Here is a 27,526-nt window from a genome sequence, read left to right on the forward strand (position 1 = left end):
TTATGCTCAATAAACCTTCAAATGCCACTAGTATAAATATATACACACGCACAATAGGAAGTACTAGGGGATATATCATTAATTCAGAGCATCCACTGGCGGGTAGTTGTACAGTATTTTTGTCTCTGATGTTCGGCATACTACTGTGTAACCGATGCAGCGCTGATAATACAACTCCCAGAATGCACCGCGATAAATTGAAACGTAGTTCTCTACTCCACTGATCTAGATTGCCAAAATGTACCGTTTGGATTCTGTAATGATAGTGAACGAAACAAAAAAAAAAAAAAATTTTAATGATTAACTTAATTATTTTGGCTAAATTTCATATACACAAATCTAAAGTTAGTCATTCAATACCTTTGTTTTTAGTTTTTGAATTGGAAACCAAACAATACATTAATACAATATTGAACTCGACAAACAAGAAAGCAATGAGAACTGTGGCTTTATGCTTTTTTTTATTTTTTATTTTGTTTAAGTAACCCCCTGGCGTACTTGTTTTTTGTTGTTTTTTCTTGTATTAATAACGTGTGTGTGTGTGTGTGTGTGAACTGTTCTCAAGTTCGTTGTATAACTTGTTTAAAATTGTACAATAAAAAAACAAAAAAACAAAAACAAAAACATTGGCTGGATAGCCGCTAGGCCAAGACTATGAAGCCGCGAGGCCGCCATATTGCTCCTCCCAAAAAATTATATGCTTAATTAATGATGTTCAGTACAGGAGGAAACGTTTTTTTTTTTTTTTTATTAAATAATTATAACTAATTCAACAAAAGATACCTCTGACAAATATAATATTGGGGTCTAAGGAACTGAGCGAAAAGCAAAAGCGACCCTATCGTTTTTATACAGTAGTCTGCTTGCCAGATGGGAAGACAAGATGGTGGTCCTGTCGCTTCAACAATTTGCACGGGCGTGTATGGGCTGAATCGGCTATCCTATCTTGTCATACATTCAGATCAGTGTCTCGGCTCCCAAACAAACTTTTCCGTGTTAAAAGACGGGCCAAGATGGCGTCCTGCGCGGTGAGTGTGTTGAGAGTTGAAGCTATATATGATATGTACAACGACCACGTAAAAAAAATAAAAATAAATAACGTCCAAAACAGACTCTGATAGTTTAAAACAATAAACCGTTTGTGAATTTCACAAAGTGAATAGCAACATACACCTCTGTAGGTGCGAATTAGTCGAGGAAGAAAACTGGCTAACTGACTAGCTAGCAACTTTTCGGTCAATACGACAAGCTACGTTAATGATGGCAGGAACAAGAGACATAAGAAGCAATGAGAAGAGCATGTCCCTCCTCGACCAAGAAATTGAATCTTTTGATGACTTGTGCTCTCCACTCCCCGATTCGCCTCTCAACAGTCCAACGGGGAACAAACCGCTCAAAGCTGCCTCAGGGTATGACAAAATGGACGTGGAACGTCACAAAGGCTGATGTACTGAAGGCAGTGCTTGAGTTGACTGAACGTGTCACTTTTCTTAATGTGTTGCTGTCTAACAATACAAAAGCTATGGAAGATATGATGACCAACAACATGAAGATGGACCCTATGGGAGACAAGCTGTCTAACAATACTAAAGTCATCAAAGATATAAAGACCAATGACATGCAGATGGACGCCATGGGAGACGAGCTGTCTAACAATGCTAAAGGCAATGTCTAGAATTATATTAAATACGCTATTGTTCAATATAAAGACCATCCAAATGAAGATGGACAGTATGGGGGACCAAGTCTCAAAGCTGTTATATAAGTTATGTTTAATTTATTCTGAGCTCATTTTTTTTGTCTTAAATGTCCCACTCGTCATGCTATGTAACTAGCTAGCAAACAAACGTTCCGGGTGGTCGGAATTAGAAGGCTGCGAATAGGGAAAACATAATATGGCTAATTTTGTAGTCTCAGAGAGAAGGTGGAGGGGATTTGCGAGATAAGTGTTTTTTTCTTGGATCATTGTAATATGACAATTGAGGCTTGGACAAATCTAGTCCTGAGCACGTTAAGACATTAAAACCAAATTGTCACACAGTAAACATTTTGGCCAACACGTTTAATACTTGTATCCCATTTACTCTTTCCAATTCCGACATGGAGGGCCTCGATGATCCCCAAACAGTAAATGAACAAAAATTAAAATACACTAAAAGAAAAGAAAAACATGTATATTAGCATCGAAGCAGTGACTGACACAACTGACCACTGGAGCTGCTGACATTACTCATCACACTGAGACAATAGAACACTTTCCATAAGACACCCCGACATAAGCGAAATGACCAATTCCAATAGCAGACATGATCCTGATTTGTTAGATTGGAAGTCACAACAATAGGTACACATGCACATCTAATGAGACTAGTAACCCTTTACAAATCAACGCCTTCTTAAAATAATCACCTTGTCATTTTTTTTTCAGGAAACCAAAAATTGAACCATTTTCTCATGAAAAGATGATTTAGGCAAAAAAAAAAAAAGAATTGCAAAAAAAAATGACATGGGCAATTTGTTTAAGAGGGTGACAAAATGGTGACAACGGCCAATTTTTGGTGCAGCTCATGTGTCACATTAGTGTACCTAAAGTTATGACCAATTAGTGTAGACAGGAAGGAATTTTTTGCTTCTTTGGAGAGTGCCATGATCACACTTGATATATCTTTTGAGAACAAGACAGGACATGCTCAAAAATTTGAAGCAGCTGAAAAAAAAAGCATTTTTTCTCATAAGGGAAACTAGTAAGGACAAAGACAAACTGCATGAACGAGCTGTGAATTATTAAAATTGGACTGTGGCTCCACAGATGAACGTAAATAACCCTAAAAGTGAGTCAATAAAGTTTGTCATGATGATGATCATGAGGCCAACTTATAAACACGTGATGAACTAGTGCACAAAAATAAGAAAATAAAAGTATTATAAACAGGTGACAAGTGCTCAATTTGGACAAGAAAAGGAACTGAACCAGGTGCTAAAGAAGAAAACCAAAGTAAAATTGGCCGGGTGGGGGCCGCTCTAGTTGTCGTCATCTTCGTCGTCGTCTTCCTCACTGATGAGGTATCCGCGCGCGCCGCTGTGGTGAGCCGACGGCGAGGGGGGCGGCGAGATCTTGTTGAAGAAGGGCAGGCGGAAAGTGGGCGAGGGCGAGCGCTCCTCGCGGGTGGGGCTGCTGCTGGGGCTTTGGCGGGGGCTGATTGCCTGCAGCATGCGACCTTTGCCCTCCTTCAGCATGTGCTTCTGTTCACAAACATAACAGGGTGTCTTCTAGTAACATTTTGAGGAGATATTTCAATATGGCATAAAAAAAGGAAGTAGATGAATTATGAATCATTTTATATGGGGGAAAAAAAGCTTTTCACAGGATTTTACGGTAGATTATTACTTTTGTGATTCCATTCCTAAATACTGAATAAACTGCTTCACATGTGGAAACTGCTGTTCAGATTTAGTGTTGGGAAAATGAAGCTTCATGAAGTACTTGTGATATCTTTGTACTCCTCTAGGTGGTGCTCTTGGATTGAAGATAAAGGCTAGTGCAATGGAAATGTTAATTTTAAACCAAAGAGTGCCATCTAGAGGAGTACAAAAAAATATGTGCTTCATGAAGCTTCATTTGTCCATCACCAGTTAGCGGTATCACACACACACACAAAAAAAAATTGTATCATGAAAGATAAAATATTCACATCACTGTTTTGCTCGATATGCTTGTTTACACAAAAAGCAGCTAAATAGTGTTTTAAATAATTTTATTTCTTTTAATATTTTTATTATTTTTTTCTTAACGTTTAAACATGTTCTTCAAAAAATAAATTAGCGCTCTATGGCACAGTGCACATGCTGCACTTCAAGTTTTTGCCAACATAAATAAATAAATATATTATTATAAATATATATTATGATAAATTTAGTTTGGGCCAAAATGAACTTATATAATCATAGTATTTCTATTTAATTCTTCTATTTAATTGGTCTTTATTTTTTTTATTTCTTCAAAATGATCTTGTTTATTTTTTAGTAAAAAAAAAAAAAGTTTTAATAATCGTGGTTTCAAATTATATTGACAAAATAATCATGACCACCCCCCCCATAATCGAGCAGCCCTAAACTGGTATGATGATATTTATGTACAAAACAAGAAAATGTTTACACATAAAAAAACAAAAAAAAAATATTTAAATGAATTAAAATCCTTTAAAACACTATAATCATGCAAGTTCCTTTTGGATAACAAAATTGATTAAATTAGTTATTTTAGAATTAAAAAAAAATAAATAAAAAAAGGTGCCAATATCAGCTGGCTTCCATTGCAACACTTCTGATGTTTTTTGTTTTTCTTGCCATGTCATCAAGAAGAAGATGCGACATTCTCACCAGCGCTCCCTCGGGCCCGAACATCTGCAAGAAGTTGCCGATGAACTCCCGGGACTTCTCCTCCCACTTCTGGATGAGGTCGATGCTCTTCTCCTCCACCTTCAGGACAAACTCTTTGCTCTTCTCCTCCACGTCTCGCACCTTCCGCTTCACCTTGTCCACGCGCTCCTGCAGGTGGTACTTCTTCTCCTGGGGAACGGGCAAGCACGGTCGACCGTGACGACGTTTGACGGATTGCGAACGTGGCCGGGCGCGTTCTTACGTTGATGAAGCTGACGTTGAGCTCCTTGGCCGTGTAGCCCCTCTGCAGGTTGCGCCGGACGTACAGGTCGTAGTCGCGGACGATGCGCGTGATGATGTCGGAGGTGGAGATGCCTTCTGTCCGCTGGGTGGGCGCGAACATGCCTGCGCGTTGGACGATAAGCGTTGTGTAAAGTAGGGATAGATCAATTATCAGTCAGGCCGATTATCCACGCCGATATTTGGCATTTTATGTGTTGACCTCAGGGAGGTATTTATTTAACTTTCCTAGGAACTCTCTGCATCTTTTGTTTTTGTTTGAAAGTAAAACAAAGTTGCATGAAAGTAACATTTCAGTTATTTTGACATTTTGGGAAAAATATTTACTGTAGAAAACTACAGGGAGTTATATTTACCTGTTTAAGTTTTCATTTAGTTTTTAAGACATACTTACTGTATGAACCTGAGAGCGCACTGAATTTTGTTGTTAGAATTTTAACACATATGACGATTGTTGAAGATTAAAAAAAAAAAAAATCGACATTTTGCAAAATCTGAAATGTTGTTCAATAAACAACATTTAAGAGTTGGATTTTTTTTTTTTTTTTTTTAGTTTGTTATGTCAATATTTTTCCCTTTAACTCAATATTGGATCCAAATATCGGTTATGTGTCTGCTTCACTAGTAACAATTAGGGATGTAACGATGACGGAAATATTGCGATATTGAAACTGCCACAATATATCATCGTTGTTATGTCACATTAAAAGCAGCACATCTGTTTAAGAAGTCGGGTTGAGTTCTATTTGTGTAGTTCTAGCACCCGCTGGTGGGTAGTTTTTTGTTTTGTTTTGTTTTTGTAGTGCAGTTTAACTTTCACAAGGCATCTTTTGGCCCTTCTATGTTTTAAAATCCACGCTAATGGTCAGATGAAGGCAAACGTAATATGCTTGTGAACCGAGTCAATATGTGGAGGAACTCAAACTCAAACTGTGTGCTTGCATTAGCAAGTATGTGCCTCAATATATGTATATATATTTTTATATATAACATTTTTATAATAATATTTCATTGCTGTATTGCACAATAGTATGAGCTTTTTTTTTTTTTTTTTTTTTAAACAATATTTGGACCTTTTCGTGTATAACCAACATCTCCACAATATCGTGATAATATTGGATCATGATGTTTGGATATCGTTACATCCCTAGTAATAATCTCTATCAGCACTGAAAAAAAACACATCAGTCTATTTCGAGTATAAACGATAGGGATGCAACGATATCCAAACATCATGATACAATATTATCATGATATGAAGGTCACGATATGATAATTATCACGATATTGTGGGGAGGTTGGCGATTCAAAAAAAAGGTCACAACATTGTAAAAAAATAAGCTCATAATAAAAAAAAAAGACAATATTGTGCTTACGACACAGTCACGGGTTCTGGGTTCGAATCTTCGCTCCTACCTGCTTCCTTGATGTGCTTATACACGTCGTCGCTGCCCGCCGAGGAGTACGGGATGTCGTCATGGGCCACAAAGTCAATCTAGAAAGAAAAAAAAAAGAAAAAATTGCCTACGGATTCAGACCTAGAAATAAAACACAAAACGGCAAGGTTCAAAAGTCCTTTTGTCCACTCACGCGGTGTTTGGCGAGGAACTCCGGCGTTAGCGTCCACGGCGCGTTGCGCACCACTTCGTCCACGTAGCGGCAATGTCGGACGGCGTCGTAGCGCTCGTCTTCGTTCATGACCGTGAAGCCCTTGAACTTGTGCGTCAGGTCGTCGCTGCACACTTCAAACACAGACCAAAATGAAACCATTTTTGTGCATGTTTATGTATGTCAGTAACTATACGGATGTGCGATTTTCAATTTTACAAACTTACCTCCGACGATGAGGTGTGTGTTTGGGAAGAGGCATTTAGCCTGCATGAGAGCCCGGGCATGTCCTGAGTGGAAAACGTCAAAGATGCCGTCTGCGTACACCCGCACCGGCCTTTCCGCTGAACGGACAGAAAAACAACGTGGATGGTGACTTCTGTTGAGGATGCGATGAAAACGACGGGAGGATGGAAAAGTGGAAGACGTCATCCATCAAATGGCGGTTGGACTCACGCCGCGTTCCCCGTTTGGCCTCCTCCATGTTGACCCGCTCGTAGGGTTGCGCGTTGGCTGGCACCAGCTCGTCGGCGAAAGGCGCAGGGTGCTTCAACCCCTGAAGGAGCCGAGGTCAAAAGCATTTTATATATAATAATGTCTAGAATTATATTAAATACGCTATATTATTCAAGAATTTGACAATGTCCTGTTTTGTTACGCATCATGATTTAATGCTTTAATTCATTTAGCAGCTCCTGATGTGTGAACCTGTTCCACCAGGGGGCAGTGTAACACACAAAGACACACGACAAAAGGGAGTTGAACCAGAAGAAGATGTAACAACACAACTAAGCAAGAGTAATATTTACCGGTGTCGATACCAGATGTGAACGGGCTGCCAGATCGTATCGGGGTCGCCTAACGAACATGTTACGCTACAGGACTGGCTGGAAATGATCCAGTTGACGTCAAACATTGGAAAGAAAATATTAACTCATTCACTCCCAGTCATTTTCACAGAAGCAATCCCCTTCACTCCCGGCGTTTTTACTGGATTTTGACTGATTTTGCAAGGCTCATAGAATATTGTGTTCTATTGCTATTAAAAAATAATAATAATAAACTACCAATAGAATAGAATATAGCTAAGTTTCATCATTATTCACAAATCTAGTTCAAATTGTAATTGAGCTTTTTTTCTACATGGTCCTGCATCATAAAAAGTTCGCAGTAAGGAGAGGCACTGACGAACATCGCTAAAGACTTAGGCTTCAGTCGTACAGCATTTTTTATTTATTTATTTTATGTATTTTAGATTGTTTACGCAAATTATTTTGATGTAAATATTGACTTTAATGGGGAAGTTCAACTCAAGTCAAAATTCGGGTTACATCGCTAGCGTAGGAACAGGACTCCGACATAACTCGAGGACTCCCTGTATTGTGTGTATTTCCTCAGACAGTGCATACAAAGTAATATGATTTTTTTTTTTTTAATGGCCAAACAAGTCCAGTGCTCTCTTGTTCTTTTCAAAACTGATTCACTGCCATTGACAAATCTACTTGTATCAACCATGTTTTGTTTGTTTGTTTTTTCAATAAAATGGCTGGAGTGAGCGTCCGATGCTACTCACCATAAGTGTCAAACCTGGAAACAACTTTACTAATGCACAACCACCACTAGATGGCATCAGTGCCCCATATTGGATATGAGATCATCACAGTTTGTGAGTCCAGTGGGAGGAACCTACCAATATAATCATTAGGCTGGCAGCGAATGAGTTTCCATTGTGCAACGCCAATAAAGTTGTGAACCCTTTGTGACATGCACGCGCGCGCGGTGCCGACTCACCACAGTGCATCGGGGGATTTTCCCAATCCGTTCTCCCACCTCGCTGTCCACATTGGAGACGTCTCGTTTCCTCTTTCTGGACTGCAGCGTGGTCGAATTGGCGCTCTGCATCTGAGTCAAAGGTGAAGACAAACGAGCATGACAGCTGCTCCGCGCCACGGCCAGAAGAGAGCTAATGTCACATGTCGTGTATTGACGCAGCACAAAGTCAGCAGGGCCAACCATATGAGATGCTTATTGACTTCACATGACCCAGTTTACGTTGCTGTCAGCTGAGCGGCTTGTTTGCAATACATTGTGTGGAGCAAGGGTGTCCAAACTTTTTCATTTGAGGGCCACATACAGAAACTCAGAAGGACGCAAGGGCCACATAATGTTATGAAGAGAAATTGTGTTTAGTCCTAAAAATTGTACAAATAATTCATTTGTGCTTTTACATATTTAGAAAAATGCAACAGTTTATAAACCAATTTATTTGTAATATGGCAGTAGGGTTATTATAGTTTTGGAATTTTTCATTTGAGTTAATTTTTATTAGTTTTCAGGGTGGTTCAGTTTTTCTGTTTTTTTTAGTTCTTTAAAAAATGCTTAGTTTTAGTTTAGTTTGTTAGTTTCATTATTAGTATGTTAAAAAAAAAAGTGTATTACTTGTGCGCAATATTTAAAAAACATGGGGGCGACGTTATCTTTTCTATTTGCTGCTGCTAGATGACGTCACTTCTGTGTGACATACTTTCAAACGTCATTATTCCGGTTGATATCAAAATAAATCTATTAAAAATCACATTTAAAATCATCCCCAAAGGCTCATGCATTAAATTAATTACCAAAGACTAAAACGAAGGACATGTTTAATATATAGTTAGTTTTAGTTAGTTTTGCAAACATAAAATGTAGTTTCAGTTAGTTTTCATTTTTTAAAAAGCAATTTTGTGTTTATTTTATTTCGGTAACAATATTGTTTTTTTTTATTTTAGTTTTTTTAATTAGTTTTAGTTAACTAATATAACCTTTAATGGCACCTGTTTTTCAATAGCCTCCCTTCTTACTTTGACCATCTCCAAACATTTTTGTTTTGTTTATTTCATTTGAACTGAGTCAAATGCCATTTTTAGCATATGTCGTGGGCCACTGAAAAATGGCCCCCGGGCCGTAGTTTGGACACCACTGGTGTAGAGGCTCATTGACTACACTCAAGCCAAGATTCCAACCCAGAATGTCTGCATGTGAGGCAGACGAATCGCTTTTGTTAAAGGCCAGTTCCAGACACACGACAAACAATGCTCGAGGCCCTCAAAGGAAGCGTTTGTTATTTTTAAACACCCAGGAAGCGGGATTCCTTGGGCTTCATGTCGAGTGAACACTGCAGCTGTACGCATTATAGAAAAGCCTGCACGATTACAAGTGACGGTGGCAGGCGTCGGCCGCCAAGGGGAGCGACAAGTCCTGTTTAACCGCATGCTTCGCAATCAACTCTTTCACTCATAATATCGTTCGCAGGGAGAATTCTCCCAAACAAGGATGGCCTTCTTAACAATTCATAATAATAATAAAATCAAAATCATAATAAACTTTTTTTGTAGCCAATATGGTCTGTTTGTATAGCAATTCGGTTAGATAGTTCGGAATTTTTAGTACAATATATTTGCTTTTAAACATGTTTATTCAAAGGCTTTTGATTATTTGATTGTGCAATACATTTTTAATAACTGAATAATTATTTGATTATATTCTAAACCTTAAAACCTCTGCCTATTTTTTGCTGAACAGTTTGAGAATAGATCACTGTATTATTAAACTCATTTGTAGAGGTGCAGCAATTAATCAACAACTAATCAATTATTAATGTATAACAATTACTTTGACAATCATTTATCTGCCATGTTTAATTTAAAATTGTCAAAATCCTTGCAATTTCAGCCTCTAAACTGAAAATATTCTCAGATTTATGTAATCCGCCATTAAAGTAGTCTTTGTGAGGGGTTAATTTGCAAATGTTAGTTTTTACTTGCAAAGATAAACAAAGATAAACATTTTTCCATATTTTTTGACCAAAACAGTAACTGAATCATATTTAATTTATCTTTGTAGATTTTTTGCACTGTCAATTTGAAATAAAGTCCTGTTTTGGAACAAAAGGATGGAAATCAAAGCATGTTTTTAAGAAAATCTGATTCATCGATTAATCAACAAAATATAAATATAATAATAGTCTACTATGCTTCCAAATTATGGAATACACTTCAATTTGAGCTGAGAGTTGCCTATATGGTAGACTGCGTTAGTGCAGTCTATTTTTTAAAACTTCTGAAGGTGAAAATCAGCTGAAAGGCTGCCCAAAAGGAAATGGCAGCAGACAACCAGTGACACTGGTTGAGCAGCTTTAAGTCTGCTAGTTTTCTTTTCGAGCAACACATCAACTTAACGTGCTAACAACTTCATGTACATTAGTTTCGATCTGTTCAATGTCTACTTACTGTTCACTTTTGTCCGGTGTGCTAACTTGTTGGTTTGTCGGCGCCCCCTCCCTTCGCAAGGCTAGCTTACCTGGCTAACTGTAAAGAAGCTCGCTAACTACCGTCGACTACGAGCTCAATGTTAGCTGTCAACTTGTTCGGCTTGTTAGCTAACTTGGAGCGAGTCGGCCAGATACAAGTTGAAACAATCCCCGGCGGCGCTACGCCCTGGTGCTCGCTGTGCTAGCCGCAGAGCAGAGCACAGAGCAAGGGGAGACAGCAGAGCAGTGACAGATTGTACTACAACGCTGACAGGTCAACAATTCGGGAACTACAAAAGTGGAACAGCCTGTAAACGGAAGAGGTTTGGAGAGATGTACATTTCCGGGTTTCTGTTGGGGGCGGTGCTTCCACCTAGCGGAGTGATACTGAAATTGTACTTTTATTACGCTGGCCAACATCAAATTTTATTCAGAGGAGGCTTTGTGTGGCCAAAAAACGTCTTTTTGACGCTGATTTAAATTGCCTTTACTTCTTTCAAGCACATCAGTTTTTTGGAGCTATTTTCTATTTTTGTTTTAAAGCCTGCGCAATAGGGATTTTATTATGCGTTGTAATTCATAACTATGACATTTCTGAAAACATTCCACCTGCTGCTTATCGGACCTACCCCTTAATTAGTAAATATTACTAAATATATAGCCTTTAGGGTGGTCATACTTAGTGTGTTATTTTTTTATTTCATTTAAAGTGCTTTTCACGCCACTATTTTTTTTTTTTAACGCGCGATTAATGACAGCCTCTAGGAAAGCCTGTAAATTTCAGTCGCAACGTCAAAATTTAGCAGTAATAAATGTAATAATAATGCATAGATTTGTGGAGACTTTGGTGAAGTTATAGTTTACAATAAAAAAAACTGTGTTTCTTCACGTTAAAGATTAGAATATGAAAAGAAAAATGCACTGAGTTGTAACCAATGTCTTACAAATGAAAAAGGACCTCAACACAAATCAACATCACACTTTTAGTACAGTACAGTACATCTTTTGAATTTTAACTCAATTTATGGATTTATTATGAAACTACTGTGTGAATGACTAAAAGATGCAGCCACATTTCTAATAATTTAATATTCTTTTTCACTTTTATGTTAATAAGAGTTTGAAAACTGGGGGGGAAATTAATTGTACATGAGAACAGATATAAAATTGAAGATAAATCGTAAGTTAACTATTGAAGACGTGATTAATTACGATTAAAAATTCAACCTACAAATTAGTATATTGGCCATTATAATAAATAGAAAAATTTGTATTTAGCTCACGTTTCATCTATTTGGGGTCAATAATTATTAAGTATGCACATATCGCTATTTCATGGACTGTGCCTACAATTATTTTTTATTCCCCCATACGGATAAAACGTTTGCATAAAATGATCAGTTGTGGCCACGAAGTATAAGGTATAATGTGCACACAAAAATACTGGTAAATTTCAAATCGAGCGCACCTCCCCGAAACTACTGAGGGAAGCTAAATTATAGGTAGAGAAAGTGCGCTCGATATGTTTACCCATATGTCCAAATTGTTAATCGAAATGAAGTAAAACCCACAAAGTACGATATTTCGTGAGCACGTTACACCGTTTTCGTGTCCACATATTAGATTGGGATTACTGTACTGTACTGTGTTCCCAATTTAGCTGTATAATTTGCGCCCGTAGGTGGCAGTAATTCCCAGTTTGTTTCATTCCAAACCGGGCGGCGTCTTCTTCCACTCCAGCTTCCAGCATCATCATCACCGCTCATCACTTCTTTTCTCTTCTCCTCGGAAACAAGGCCAACCAAACCGAACTGCTTTGTCACCGGACTGTTTTACTTGGACGTCAGGTGTTTATACCCTTACGAAATTTTCCCTCGCATATGTTTTGGAGTCTTTAAACAAATGGGTGCGGTTGGATGTTTTTCCGATGCTTTCTCGCGGGCCCTCTCGGATTAGCATGCTAACCTAGACCGCTAGCTGCTTGTCCTGGCTGTCAGTGGGGCTTTTAATTAGATTAAATCATGTCTGGCTGATTCTCCAGTCGGTGGAAAACGTGTCGGTGACGTGCTCAAGTGACGAAAACCTCACGCGACTTTAATACTGCGTCAACTTGTTATAATAGCTTTTGTTGTTTTATAGTTGTTTCGATCTGCGGGTGGAGCAGTGTTGAGCATCTTGGTTAGGTTACAACACTGACGTCATAGATGGGCAAGAGTAGCGTTTGGACATAAACTATTTATGCGTTTTAATTCTATGGTAGTGACACCGTTGTTAGTATGTTTAACCGTTCCTGGCTATTTTCAGATGGGTTTTAGTTTAGTTAAAAACAACGCCCAATATCAGTCATGAGCACATATAAAGAGGACATTGTAATAAGCAGTTGTGTATTAACAGTGTGACAGGCCCAGGGCCACTTCGGCCTTTTTTTGGAATGCCCAGATATTACAAACACTGGTTTTGTTCCATAACACGGAAGCCACGTGTTTGTACTGAGCAGAGCTGCAAATACAGGGTTCTAAATTAACAGTGTTGGAAGGCCACCCAAATTCAGTGATGCCCCTGTACAAATTGCATAAAAAAATAAATACGATTACATAGACGTTTTTTGCTTGCATTAAAAACACCAAAATATAGGTTGTTTTGTGGGTCATTCATTTGTCCCATTTTTTGGGTTAAATTATTATTTAAAAAAAAAAAAAAAAAAAGGTCAAATGGACCCAAGTAGGGTCAAGCCCTTTTGTTTTCAGAGTTTAATATTTAATGTTCAATATTTTTAATTTTATCAACTTAAATTGATCAATCATTTTCTTTTGCTCATCGGGTTACACCCTTGCATAAGAAATGGCTTGTACAAGATGTAAAGGGCAGGCCATAAAATGTTAATTATTCAGTTAGATTTTACATTGCCAAAAAAAAAAATAACAATGTGTAAAAGCGTAACTGTATAAAAAAGTAACAAATTAGATTTTCTTAAATGCTTAAATAATACCGTAAATGTGCTAAATATGAAATAATCATTGTAACGTAGTGGTTCTGTGCAATTAATTGAAATTCAAATACAATTTCAGTTATTACATTCCACAATTACAAAATGAGCATAATTGTAAAAATAAATAAATAAATAAAAATAACAATTTTGAGTTGTTTAAATTTATACATTTGCACCTTTAAAAAAAAATATTTAATACAATTGGTTTAAGGATACAAAATGAACTTGCATAGTTATAAGTGATTCAATTAATTTTATTTGTCATAACATTTTTTATAATTTTTTTATGTTTAAGCATTTTCCTGTCTTGTACAAAAAAAATTGTTTTAATAACTGATTTCAGTTATTGCCAAAATAATTGTGATTATTATTTTTTTCCATTATCGAGCAGCCCTATAACGTAGGCTATAATGTTATATCATAAACAGAAGTGTCAAAAGCATCCACGTTCTTTGCTTCAGTAGAAGTAGAATTTAAAAAGACTCATGTAGAAGTATCAACGAAAGCTTTTTACTCACGTATGTGTTGAAAATATTTTCAAAACTACCTAATGTATACAAGTACTGTAAAGGTAAATACTTCAGTTTAGTATGGATAGCTAAAATTTCTACTTAAGTAGGGTAACAAATTATTTGTTCTTCAGTCATGGTGGTCTGATCCCAAAAAGGCTTCGTGTAGGACCCTAAGGGCATAAATACCACAATGTGCGCAGTAATATACAAAATGCATTTTGTGAAGCCCGTTTACTTCTTTACAACACGTTCTCTTTTATGAAATAATTGTACATGATAAAACACAAGACAATTGAACATAATTTAAAATAAAGCTTGCTGAAGTATTGTGTTGTCATCTCATGTGAAAGCATACATAATGTTTTCAAATTGTGCACGTATTACGTTTGTGATTCTAAAATTTAACCCAGTAAAAGCACTTGGTGAGTCCTCTCTGAGAAGTGCTTCATAGAAAAAAAAATGTCCTCTTTTCTTTACTTTTATAATTGATGAGAAGATGCTGCCGTCTTCCCGCAGTATGTCTGACAAGAGCGAGCTGAAGGCCGAGCTCGAGAGGAAGAAACAGCGCATCGCCCAGATTCGAGAGGAGAAGAAGAGAAAAGAAGAGGAGAAGAAGAAGAAGGATGTTCGTCGCACTGACGTAACGCCGATGAAGACGTCGGAATTGTTCTTCTTGAACTTGTCCTTGTCCGCTGCAGGGAGACTCAAAGCGTTCCGTGGAGGCGGGTTCCGAAGACTCCGACCTGGAGAAGAAGAGGAAGGAGGCCGAAGCTTTGCTGCAGAGTGTTGGCATCACCCCTGACATACAACACGGTGCATACTTTCATATACACATATTTATATACACACGCAGCAACAGCATGCTCATCTTTTTTTTTCACTGCAGTGGTGCTTTGACTTACTACTAAGGCTGAAATAATCTAACTGCATTTTTTTTAAACTTCAATATTGCTATTGTGATTTTTTTTTTTTTCCAAGGTCCTCTTAACAGGATTTTCTTAACAAAACACAAACAAAAAAACTCTGGATTACAATAAACAACATTCGATTTATTATACATAAATAGGGCTTGGCAATAAATTGAATTAATTCAATTAATAATTAATGTATTTTTGAAAGAATGAAAACTGCAATTGGCTGGTAACCAGTCCAGGGTGTACCCCGCCTACTGGCCAAAGTCATCTGAGATAGGCTCCAGCACCCCCTTGTGAGGAATAAGCGGTCAAGAAAATGGATGGATGGATGGATGAAAACTTTAAATAAATGTTTGTTGGGTTAATTACTTCCAAATTACTATTACTATTTCTTCCAAATTTGATGCTAATATTTTCCCTTTTTAGTGAAAATGGATATTGGCTCCAAATATTGGTTATCGGTGTCCTACTAATAAAACCTATTATTGCATAGAATCTTTTAATATTTTTCTATTATAATAATTAAACATATAATCACTTTGTAAAATATTTTTTTAAATTAACGTCCACTTTAACATTTGACATTTTCTGGGCTTTAAAGCTTGTTCAATATTTATAATTATAGAATGATTTAACTTGATGCGTAAATACATTTGTGCAGCGCATTAAAAAACCAACAAAACCTCATAATATTCATCCATCCATTTTCTTGACCGCTTATTCCTCACAAGGGTTGCGGGGGCTGCTGGCGCCTATCTCAGCTGGCTCTGGGCAGTAGGCAGGGGACACCCTGGACTGGTTGCCAACCAATCGCAGGGCACACAGAGACGAACAACCATCCACACTCACACGCACACCTAGGGACAATTCGGAGCACCCAATTAACCTGCCATGCATGTCTTTGGAATGTGGGAGGAGACCGGAGTACCCGGAGAAGAACCTCATAATATTGAATAGTAAAATATTCAAAAAGTAAGAATCATCGTTGTTATTAGGGGTGTTAAAAAAAAATCGATTCGGCGATATATCGCGATACTACATCGCGCGATTCTCGAATCGATTCAATAATCGGCAGAATCGATTTTTTTTTTTTTTTTTTCACACCTTGAGCATGGAAGAATGTTATATGAACGGAACATTAAGCCTTAATATTTTATTTTAATGCTGTTCAAACATGAAACAGATTACAACCTCTATAAGACTGAAATTTCAGATAAATAAATAATACATTTTCATATAAATCTTACACTCTACAAGCTTACTGATTAGTATTTTCTAAATTTGAATGAAAAAAAATCGCAACAATCGACTTATAAATTCGTATCGGGATTAATCGGTATCGAATCGAATCGTGACCTGTGAATCGTGATACGAATCGAATCGTCAGGTACCAGGCAATTCACACCCCTAGTTGTTATTATTTATGAAATAGTCAATAATAGCTTGACACAGTTACATCGTGGCCAATGTCGAACTCTGCTAAAGTCAAAGTACGCTGTACATATATAACGGTATCCATGATGGCTTGTGATGGACTGCTTGAAACTTTAACAAGCTCTAATTTTTCAGTTTGGCTCTTAAGTTGTGTTCACCCCTCTCACCTCACACGTTATCTGACCATTTTGTGCATGACACCTAAGCCTGCCTATCATTTATGTTCATTCTCTCTTCTCTCCCCTATCTGTGTGTCCTTGTCTCGACCCCCCCCACCCCCCCCGCTGCATGCTTCACTCATCCACTCGCCACTGCTCCCCCTTACAACCCCCTCACTCCTTCACACTTCCACGCCCACTGGTCAAACAGCCACAGCTCAGCCCCTGAGGGTAGTAACAGAGGATACCTGTCTATTTCACTACCTAGTCCCCGCCCCCATGTCTCCTTCCAACAAATCAGTGGCCAGTGACGCAGGAAGCCAGGATTCCGGCGATGGAAACGCAGGACCGAGGTTTGTGCGTGCACGTGCATGCCGTGTGCATTTGTGAGGACGAGTGAGATAACACAAGACACTTCATTAGGTACACCGAATGCACAATCCAACACTGCGTTAAGTCAAAAATGGTCTTTGCAATAAAATTTTTGACTTTACTTCTGCTTTAAAGCAGTAATGCATACTCGATTTGACACCCAGAATGGTGATAATATAAAAATGTTCTTTTTATCATGTTGTTTACCTTATTTAGTAACAACACAACCTCTCTCAGTCTAATGCTACAACCACAGTCATGAACAAATTAAAATAGCTTTCTGTTTACGGCATTTAAGACTTATATTTGCTGCATTCATTTAACATTTTTCCTCCCTAAAGTTGGTGAATTAAAATAAATTACCATAGATTTAACAAAAAAAAAATCATTTATCTTGCGAAATAATTTGTTCGATAATTTATTGTAAATAGAATGACACCAGGTAAGCTAGTACTTTTAGTTGAGAAATTCTAATCAAATTAATCCGAACTAAGTGCTAGCCATGGGCCGATTACCTCTTTGACGGTTTATCGTGGTTTTAAAAAGTCAAGGTTTGAATAACTGGCTGTCACCGGTAATATGTTATTCTTTTTTGAGGGGAGTTCACAATATGATTAGCTGCAGAATTGAATAAATGAGCAACCTCTTTGAAGTTAATTACCTCCAATTAACTTTTCTTTTTCAACTTCTCGCCAATCAGAGGGGAGAAGGAGGAATGGGCACAGAGGGAGGATAATTAGACAAAAGAGACACAGTTACAGTTATACAAATGCCTTCTGATTAATGTACATGGTCCTAAAATTAAAAACAAACATGGTGCCAAGTGCCAACAGGTACAAGTTAGCCCCAAGGACAACATGAGTCGCCCATGGGTCTGTTCTAAAACTAGCTCACCAGAAATGGGACACTGTGACTTAGAATTAAAACAGAAGAAGAATGTTTTTGTTGATTTGTTCATTTACTTAAACCTAAAATGGTGCATGTTTCTCAATGTACCAAATATTGTATATTTTGTTTAAAAATAAAATTTGTTTTTTTAATGGGGGAAAATCACGCAGTTTTATTTTCAAAAATATGAAAAAAATAATAATAATAATTTTAGAGCTTTAATAGTGTGACATTGTTGTTCACAGCTGTCATACTGTCTGAATCTCATCATATGACTACTAATAAATTACAAAAATGAGAATGAATCAACGTACTTTATTATTAAAAGGATTTTTCATACATTTTAATGGTTTAAGGAGTTTTCTAGTCCATCAACAAATTACCTAGCGTCTGTCGATTGTGAACAGCAATTGTGGCTCCGAACACAAAAGTGTGCACACCCCTGCGGTACATCGTGCAGACGTACCTAAAGTTGTGTCCAGTGAGTGTCTATGACGAATGCTGACCTGCGTCCTCTTTGCCTTTTCACCAGCGCGCTGACGTTTACTCGATTAACACGCACTTCTTCTCTCCCTTTCTTCCTTATCTCCTTTTTACTGTCTCCCCCATCTTAAACTATCACATCTCACCCTTGACCTTGTTGGTTCATCCCCCTGCTGTCCACGTGTCCTCTTTCTGCCGTCTCTCTGTCTCTTGCTAACTCCGTCTGGTGGTTTGGCCCCTTAAGGACATTGCATTGGGATCCCGACCCCTCTACTCTGCAACTCCACTCCGACTCTGAGCTGATGGGGTACTGCTCCTCCTCTCACCTCCTGTAGCTACCAGCTTTAATTAGATTCTCAAGTTTCATCTCTAAAGTGTCCAAATATGTTTTTGAGTGTTAGTAATATGTCTGTTAGCCCTCATCATCACGTCTCCTCTCATCTCAAGTTTCTCTTACGCTGCAGTTTTGCTCATATGGTTATGTCTGATGTGATGCCCCTACGCAGGCGTGGGGCTGTGAGGCTCACCATGTCCAAAGTCACCCAAGTGGACATTGTCCCCAAAGAAATGGTGTCCTACTCCAAAGAAACCCAGACACCCACTGAAGCTCACACAGATCAAAAAGCAGGTAAGAAAACATACTAAGCTCCCTCGTCCCCCATAAAAGGGGCTCAGAATTGTGTATAGATGCCACAAAATGGCGGCAAAGTGCTTGTAGGATCATTTTGCGTCAAAATAAAATCTCTGATTTTTTCACAAAAAAATCGATTTCCAATTTTTTTTCTCGGCTTATTTTATTTTTTTAATTTACTTTAAGAAAACAAGTAAAAATGACATAACTCAAATACTTGCTTTTATATTATCAAACAACACATAAAAACTTCCCTTTCAAAATTAAAGTGAAAAATGTCTGCCTTAAGTAAAGTACTTCTAGAAACAAATCAAAAACATTGAATTACATTTATAAAGTGAAAATTTAGAACTTTTTTTCCGTAATTAAATGACAGAAAACTCAAAACAACTTTTGTTTCTACTGTAACATAAGTAAACATTTCCTTTTCAACATTAAAGTGCAAAATGTCTGCATGAAATAAAATACTTGTGGAAACAAATGTAACATAACATATTGAATTACATTGCAGTGCAAACTTGGAACTTTTTGTTTTAGTAATTAACTGAAGGTAAACTCAAAACTTTTGCTTCTATTGAATCTAACACTTAACGTAACTACATATTTCCTTTTCAAAATAAAAGTGCAAAATTACTGCCTTAAAGAAAATACTTTTTGAAAGTAATGAAAACGCATTTAATTAATAAAATATTTCATTCATAATGACTGGCTTAATTGATCACGTGGATGTACAAAATTTTATAATTCTTGTGATGATAACAATTGAAATGCTTTAAACAATTCACTAAGTCAATATTTATTTATAAAAAAAAAATGTAGGTTTGCGGAAACTTGAATGAATTAAATTTTAAATCGTCCACTACAAATAATTCAAATTAATAAAATTTTTTTTTTGATATATCGCCCAGGCCTACATGCCATATATCAAGCATGTACACACTCATCAACCTATGTTGCATAAACAACTGCAGTAAATCATCAACACAAGCAAAACTGCCCTCAAATGAGGCTTAAACATTAGCTAGCATGCTAGCCTAGCCACTGGCTATTGTTATTAGCAGCACCAAGAGAGAAGCATAAACATGCTTCACTTTTGAGGGTGCATGAGGTGCTTTCAAGTATCGTCAACAAAACAGGAAAGCTCAATTGCGGACGAAAAAGAGGAATTAAACCTAGCAGCCCCAAGAATCCACCAGGTGGCGCCAAAGTAAATATTTGATAAAATAGATGAGATTTTAAGCAAATATGGTTAAAGGGAGGAAAGGTTCTGACATTTTTTTTTGTGAATTTGTGAATATACGGCAGTTCACAGTATTCTTTAAATTATCTTATGTATTTTGTGTGCTCTGCAGATGAGGATGAGGATGATGAGATCAGTGCGCCCCCACCAACAGAGGAGGCTCAGGAGGAGAAGGAAGACCAGGGTGATCAACATGAGGAAGGTAAGGATGTTTTGTGACATCACACCATCAGGCAAAGTCTAATCAAATCAGGTGTGTTTGTATGAAGGTGTACACAAATCCAAATTGTGACTTGGAAAAGTATTCAAAGTATAATTGTACTCCAAATGTTGTTGTCTCTGTCTGTGTGTGTAGACACCCCTAAAGAGCTGACAGAAGAAGAGAAGCTGCAGGTGCTGCACTCCGAGGACTTCCTGGCCTTTTTCGAACGAGGCAGCAGGATTGTGGAGCGGGCGCTGTCCGAGCAGGTGGACGTCTGCTTTGACTACAGCGGGCGAGATCTGGAGGACAAGGAGGGGTGAGGCCCATTCGGGGGAATTGGGGAGACAGTCACAGGACCTTCACTGTATTCTGTCCTGTTCAGGGACCTGCAGGCGGGCGCCAAGCTGGTTCTCAACAGACAGTTTGCCGATGAACGCTGGACCAAAAACAGAGTGGTCACCTGTCTGGACTGGTCTCCTCAGGTGGGTTTTTGCAAAAACGCACCAATAAACAAGTAAACACAATAGCAAAGGGAAAAACGTTTTGCGCTATTACTATCTGTTGTTAGTTAATGAGGTGATTGTGTGCCACCAGTACCCCGAGCTGCTTGTGGCCTCCTACAACAACAATGAGGACTCTCCTCATGAGCCTGATGGAGTCGCACTGGTCTGGAACATGAAATACAAGAAGAGCACGCCGGAGTACATCTTCCACTGCCAGGTAAGACTGTTAAATAATGTAGCGTACACCTAGTAATGTTGATCATGTTGTCAAACTACTTTTGCCAGCCGGTCACTCGTTGCTAATGCTAACAGCTAGCTGCTAGCCACTAACGCCGGACACTTGTTCCGATGATAGCCTAATTAACGAGCAGTTTCTTAGCGTCCTAAATTAGCAATTGGATATGATTTCGGGATGGCGTTGTGTTGATGTTGGTCACAATTATGTAATGTCAATAAAAACTGCGATACGGTAAATTGAAACGTCAAAATGGTAAGTCAAGCTAGCCGTCACGCTGGCTAACCTCAAAGTAAAAGTCTACTAAGGCTAATTGGCAATGCTAAATTTCATTTTATGCTTATTTTGTTCTTAAGAAAAGAAATGTAGAAATGTCATTTTTGTATCTATTCACATCAGGGCTTCTATTTTTATCGACTGGTCCTCATATGTTGGCATGCACGTTTTTAAATACAACATAATAAGAATGTATTGAAAATTAGTTTTACAACTTGAGGACCCCAGTTCGAGTACCACTTGCCTAAAAACATTCCCAATAAAAGCTGCTTGTTTTGTTTCCCTTTCTTCAGTCTGAGGTGATGTCAGCCGGCTTTGCCAAGTTTCACCCCAACCTGGTTGTTGGCGGCACCTACTCGGGCCAGATTGTCTTGTGGGACAACCGCAGCAACAAGCGAACCCCCGTCCAGAGAACCCCGCTGTCTGCCGCCGCGCACACCGTAACGCTCCGCCCGCTCACCTCATACCAGCGCACGCTCGCCGTACTCTCTTCTTGAGCAATCGTTGTGTCGCAGCATCCGGTTTACTGCGTGAACGTGGTGGGAACGCAGAACGCCAACAACTTGATCAGCATCTCCACAGACGGCAAGATGTGCTCGTGGAGTCTGGACATGTTGTCCCAGCCGCAGGTACGAGCGTCGCTCGTCCTCGTTGAGATCCGCACGAGTCGCTTGGTGAGAATCTTTTTTTTTTTTTTGGTGTTCCCATCCCGCCCGACAGGACAGTCTGGAGCTGGTGTTCAAGCAGAGCAAGGCAGTGGCTGTCACTTCCATGGCCTTCCCGCTAGGTGACGTCAACAACTTTATAGTGGGCAGCGAGGATGGTTCCGTCTATACCGCCTGTCGCCATGGAAGGTGACTCTTAATGACTTGTATTTAGTCCATTTCTTTTGCTGGCACTACTTCCAATACGTGTAGGTTGATGTTGGATTTTTTTATTTTTTATTTTTTTTTGTCCAATCAGATTTCAGTCTCTATGTGTTGCCATGTCAGTCTAATCTTCCCCAAGTTTAATGGGACTGTTTTGTGAACCAACCAGACTTCAAATGTCCTCTGATTGGTTGGTCAGAGCAAAAAGCCAGTTTCAACTAGCTAATGTAGCTGAAATCAGTCCTGACTTAACTAATAGGGCTGGGTTTAATAATTAAATCGGCGTTTTTTTTTTCCTGCCACACGTTTATCAAAAGACAACCCCCACAGTGCCAGCTGATTTTGAACATTTTAACTCATCTTTCAAGGCAAACAGAATATTGTGTGATTTTACTACATATACAATGTGGGTACCAAATGAAAGATCGTATTCCAAAAAAAGTATGTTTCTACCTTATTCTGTTCTTTAGTAATCACCATTTGAAAATTGAAAAGTTGAAAAGATAAGGAGAAAACTTTTTTTTTTTGTGAAAAGATGTTATTTTCTCCATCACGGTTGACTTTCACACTAATATTTTTTGTTTAGTGACGCTCTGCGAATTAGGTTTAATGTAATCATTCACGTCATCCTTGAAAACGTTCTATTTCATCAGATTCCGTCATGTTTCGTTGTAATTTATCAAAGGAGATAAAATGCTGCCATCTGCTGGGCATAGTTAGTGGGTGTTTTTGATTCCACAACCCATTGACCAGGCAGCGCTGCACTTAGATGTTGCACTGCCCATTGATTTAAATAACAAAAAAAACAAAAAAATGTAGTTGACGTCATTTAACGTTTATGGTGACATACATTGTGATTTTACTAAGCGTTATTAAAGATTTTTGGCGGTCAGAGTTAATAGAAATTATTTTCCTCTTCATAGCCCGGTATCAATTCATAAAATCATAAATTGATCCTTTTAATATGTCTTACTCTTTTTTTTACCATACATTCATGTGACAATAAAATTTAACTTAAAGGCCTATTTTTTGGTGTATGTATCTTGCTATGTTCTTGAAATTTAGTTACAAAAGTTATGTTATACAACCTGACTTATTGCACCTTTTTTCAACATCTTTTAAATTTATATGAACAATTATTTACATAAAACAAAAATGAAATATTAGAAAAAATATATAAATATAAATATAAACTAGAAATATAAAAATAGGTACTGCGTGAAATCCTTACCTGAATTGAAAATCAATCAAAGTGAATCACGAGTTGAATCAAATCGAGTTTGGAAATCTCAATCGATACCCAGCCCTATGAACTAACTTGTAATTAGTTAAAAGATCGTTGAGTCGAATCCCTGCCTTTAATTTCTGCTCTATCAAGTGAGCATATTAGTAATTATTTATATTATTTATTTATTTATTTATTAATTTTGATAAATAGCGAATCTGACTGACCAGATTATGTACATGCTACAGTTGCATTCTTTCCAAGGTTAATTTAGTTCATGAAAACTAACGAAAAAATTTAAATTAAAAAAACAATTTCATTAACGAAATAAAAATGAAAATGAAAATGCTTTGTTCCTAATGTAATTAATGTGTTAATTGAAATTTGATGTCTCATAAGTACTAGTGGTATCTGTACTTGTACTCGTGTGAAAACTCGTACTGGTATTGGTAAATAAGAAAATATGCTAGTGACATATTAAGTCTGCAGGATTGGTCGACTTGCCTTGTGTTTTCCTCACATGACCGATTGCGTTGCGTCGCGTGCGCCTTTCAGCAAAGCGGGCATCACGGAGGTGTTCGAGGGCCACCACGGGCCAGTGACGGGCTTGAGCTGTCACATGGCGGCGGGACCCGTCGACTTCTCGCATCTCTTCATCTCCTCCTCTTTCGACTGGACCGTCAAACTGTGGAGCACCAAGGTGACACGTTTACACTCAACTATGGCGTGACCTCGCTACATTGCACATTTTTGTTTGCGTAATGCCAAATCAAATCCCTCCATGCAGAGCACCCGGCCGCTTTACTCCTTCGAGGATAGTTGCGATTACGTGTACGACGCCATGTGGTCACCGACGCACCCCGCGCTCTTCGCTTGCGTGGACCTCGCCGGTCGTCTGGACTTGTGGAACCTCAACAATGACACAGAGGTACGCCCTGTAGAATTCTTACAATATTTTTTTTATATTACAATATAATAATAATAATTATTATTATTATATTATAAATACATTAATATATTTATTTGTGTTATATATATATTAAAATGTACATATATTATTATTAAAAATAATATAATTTTTATTATTTCAATTAAATGTATTTAAGAGCAATATTATATTTATAGTATTATTATTATTATTATTATTATTATTATTAATATTATTATTACTATAGTATAATTATATTTAAATAAAAGAACAATGAGACAGAGATACGCCCTTTTAAAAAAAAAATTATATTATAATATATTATATTATAATATATTATTTTATATCTATACTTTTATATCTATATTTTTTTATATTACAATATAATTATAAATATATTAATATATTTTTTATATATATATATATTAACATATAAATATATTATTATTATTATTATTAATATATTATGTTATATATATTTACATATAAATATATTATTATTATTATTATTATTATTATTATTATTTATTTTTTAATTACATTTAATTAAACAATACATATACAATTAAACAATATTATATTATCCATCCATCCATCTATTTTCTTTACCGCTTAATCCTTACAAGGGTCGCGGGGGCGCAGTATTATATTATATTTATATTCTTCTTGTTCTTCTTCTTCTTCTTATTATTATTATTATAGTATTATTTTAGATTTACATTTAATTAAAAGAACAATCCCCGCGACCCCTGTGAGGAATAAGCGGTCAAGGAAATGGATGAATTGTGGATAAAAGAACAATCACAGAGAATTTTTACATTATTTTTTACATATTACAATATAATTATTATAATAATTCTAAATATATTAATATATTTACATTATATATATTAACATATACATATATTATTATTAATAATAATATTTTATTATAATTTTAATTACATTTAATTAAAAGAACAATATTATATTTATATTATGATACTATTATTAGATATTGATATTAAATTTAATTAAAAGAACAACGAGACAGAGGTACGCCCGGTCGATTAAAAATAAAGAAAAAAAATTTTTATGTGGCGTTTTGAAGTGCTCTTCTCACAGTGGCGCCGCTCGCTGTTGCTCAGGTTCCCACCGCCAGCGTGTACGTGGAAGGAGCTCCAGCGCTGAACCGCGTGCGATGGGCTCACTCGGGGAAAGAAATCGCCACCGGAGACTCTGAGGGCCAAGTGCAGGTGTACGACGTGGGCGAGGTGAGCGACGGCAGCCAACACATCCACACGTTTCAAATGTCAAATGACAAAAGTACTCACAGAGCTACAAATGTATACATTTTTAATTTTAACTTCAATTTTATGACTTATTATGAAAGATGCAGACATATTTCTTAGTTTGACATTTTTTTTTCCACTTTTGTGTCGAGCATGAAAACTATTTTAAAATTACTTTGTACATGACAGATATAATATTTCCGATTAATCATGAGTTGTGAAGTCATGTGATTAATTATGATTTAAAAAAATTTAATCGTCTGTCACCCCTAAAAAAAAGTATTCTGAAATGTACTTCATTTTAAAATGAATACAAAATAATTACTGTCAATATAACTAGAGTGCCACAGGGGGCAGTATAATACAGACATACAGACACAAACAAAGAAGATTTCGACAACTAAACAACTCAATAAACTGCAGTAATTAGTCATTTTCACAGACGATAAAGTTCACATCCCTTTTCGTGTTCAAATATCCGTTCACAACATTGATGCTAGTTTTCTTAGCCTGTCAATGGAGTTTTGCATTTTGTGTTAGCAGTAAGCTACTAAAGCAAAGTTATCAGATGTTTTTCATAGTCTTTCATCTTTTCCCAGCAAATCTGCGTGCCCAAAGCCGACGAGTGGACGCGCTTCGTCAGGACTCTGGCCGACATCAACGAGAACAGAGACGAAGCCGAGGAGCTCGCCAACGTTTGACGACACAAAACGCACCCAATGTTCACTACATCTCTCGATCACACTAGCGGAGCTTTGCCGTCCGGCTTCCTCTTCCCACTTCTTAGATCCTGACTCGGCCTGGAGATACGTGCAGTGTTAGATTATAATAGACCACTTTTGATTTACTTTTTTTTTTTTTTTTTTTTTTTAAGATATTGATACATTTTGACTGCATTTTAAGGCGTCTAATGTCACTGGCAGAAAGTCAAGAACAAAAACCAAGCATTGTCGTGTAAATTTGGAACCTTGAACATTCCAGGGCTTCACCGGCTGCTCTCAAGGCCTCATTCAATATGCAAATATTTGTACTTGCACCTTGATACTGACATTTTATTTTGGTTTTCCAAAAACATGTTTTATTTTAGTAGAGTTTGGCAACACCCTTTTGTGCACAAGGCTGGAAATGTGTGAGGAAAACAGCACAAATAATGGACACACGATTTCTCTGGCCTGTGAACGAGTGTTGCATTTTTAACCACTTCACTATTTAATATTTATTCCGGTGCTTGCACTTATTTCAAACAGGATGTTTTCTTTCTAATGCTGCTTTATACGTAATCCTGCGTAGCACACATAATTAGCATTACAAGCTTTTTGACCTGTAAAACGTTTCAGGCCTCAACTTTGAACAGCGATTATTTACTGTGTCATAACTTGTTTAAGAACGGTATTCTAATTTTGAATATCAAAATGAGTTTTTGATGATGAAGGTGTAACACAAAAGTCATTTTTATAGCTGCTCTACCGTCCAACTTTTCCTTCTGTCCATCTAGTCTTTCTGTCAAAAATGCTGTTCCTCAATGTCATGGACAGTAGTTTGAGACTTTTACTTATTAAAAACAAAACATCAAGAAATGACAATCTGGATATTATTCCTATGTGTCCATATTGAGAAAATGTTTTGAAATAATATCCATTTAAAAGCTTCCAGTGGCTGGAATATTTTCCACTTGGTTGTTGCTAGTCTTTTCCACATCGCAACAACGAGGCGCTCTAAAGTGGCCACACCAGCGGACTATCCAAAGAGGTGTAGGCATACGTAGCAAGCTAAATGCAGATCAAAATTGCATCGGGCAAAACCATAATAAAACTCCCAAA

General features: G+C 37.2%; 2 protein-coding genes and 1 long non-coding RNA gene across 6 annotated transcripts; 2 read left to right on the top strand and 1 right to left on the bottom strand.

The window, feature by feature from the left end:
* The first annotated feature begins 719 nt into the window (after positions 1-719).
* On the top strand, positions 720-6,432 carry LOC144016978 (uncharacterized). The gene is made up of 2 exons (XR_013283044.1): positions 720-1,028; positions 4,360-6,432. It is a non-coding gene; the product is annotated as an uncharacterized LOC144016978 (long non-coding RNA).
* On the bottom strand, positions 2,044-10,900 carry pcyt1aa (phosphate cytidylyltransferase 1A, choline a). Its single transcript, XM_077518188.1, has 9 exons — positions 10,557-10,900; positions 8,080-8,190; positions 6,745-6,844; positions 6,516-6,632; positions 6,271-6,422; positions 6,097-6,175; positions 4,643-4,785; positions 4,381-4,569; positions 2,044-3,243 (listed from the first exon to the last, which is right to left on the bottom strand). The coding sequence occupies exons 2-9, from the start codon at positions 8,188-8,190 to the stop codon at positions 3,022-3,024; spliced, it is 1,113 nt and encodes a 370-aa protein (XP_077374314.1). The 5' UTR covers positions 10,557-10,900; the 3' UTR covers positions 2,044-3,021.
* A 1,388-nt stretch (positions 10,901-12,288) lies between these two features.
* On the top strand, positions 12,289-27,289 carry LOC144017003 (dynein, cytoplasmic 1, intermediate chain 2a-like). 4 transcript variants are annotated; one of them, XM_077518246.1, is made up of 17 exons: positions 12,289-12,423; positions 14,594-14,702; positions 14,776-14,890; positions 16,795-16,936; positions 18,571-18,633; positions 18,833-18,954; positions 20,310-20,399; positions 20,553-20,715; positions 20,782-20,881; positions 20,994-21,119; positions 21,707-21,853; positions 21,929-22,042; positions 22,134-22,267; positions 24,063-24,207; positions 24,295-24,435; positions 25,563-25,688; positions 26,306-27,289. In XM_077518246.1, the coding sequence occupies exons 2-17, from the start codon at positions 14,595-14,597 to the stop codon at positions 26,405-26,407; spliced, it is 1,938 nt and encodes a 645-aa protein (XP_077374372.1). In that variant the 5' UTR covers positions 12,289-12,423; position 14,594; the 3' UTR covers positions 26,408-27,289. The 4 variants fall into 4 exon arrangements, with proteins under 4 accessions (XP_077374372.1, XP_077374379.1, XP_077374386.1 ...); XM_077518253.1 differs by having other exon boundaries at positions 16,852-16,936; XM_077518260.1 differs by lacking the exon at positions 18,571-18,633.
* The last annotated feature ends 237 nt before the right edge of the window (positions 27,290-27,526 follow it).

Source organism: Festucalex cinctus, chromosome 1, assembly GCF_051991245.1.
Source record: "Festucalex cinctus isolate MCC-2025b chromosome 1, RoL_Fcin_1.0, whole genome shotgun sequence".
Taxonomy (NCBI): domain Eukaryota; kingdom Metazoa; phylum Chordata; class Actinopteri; order Syngnathiformes; family Syngnathidae; genus Festucalex; species Festucalex cinctus.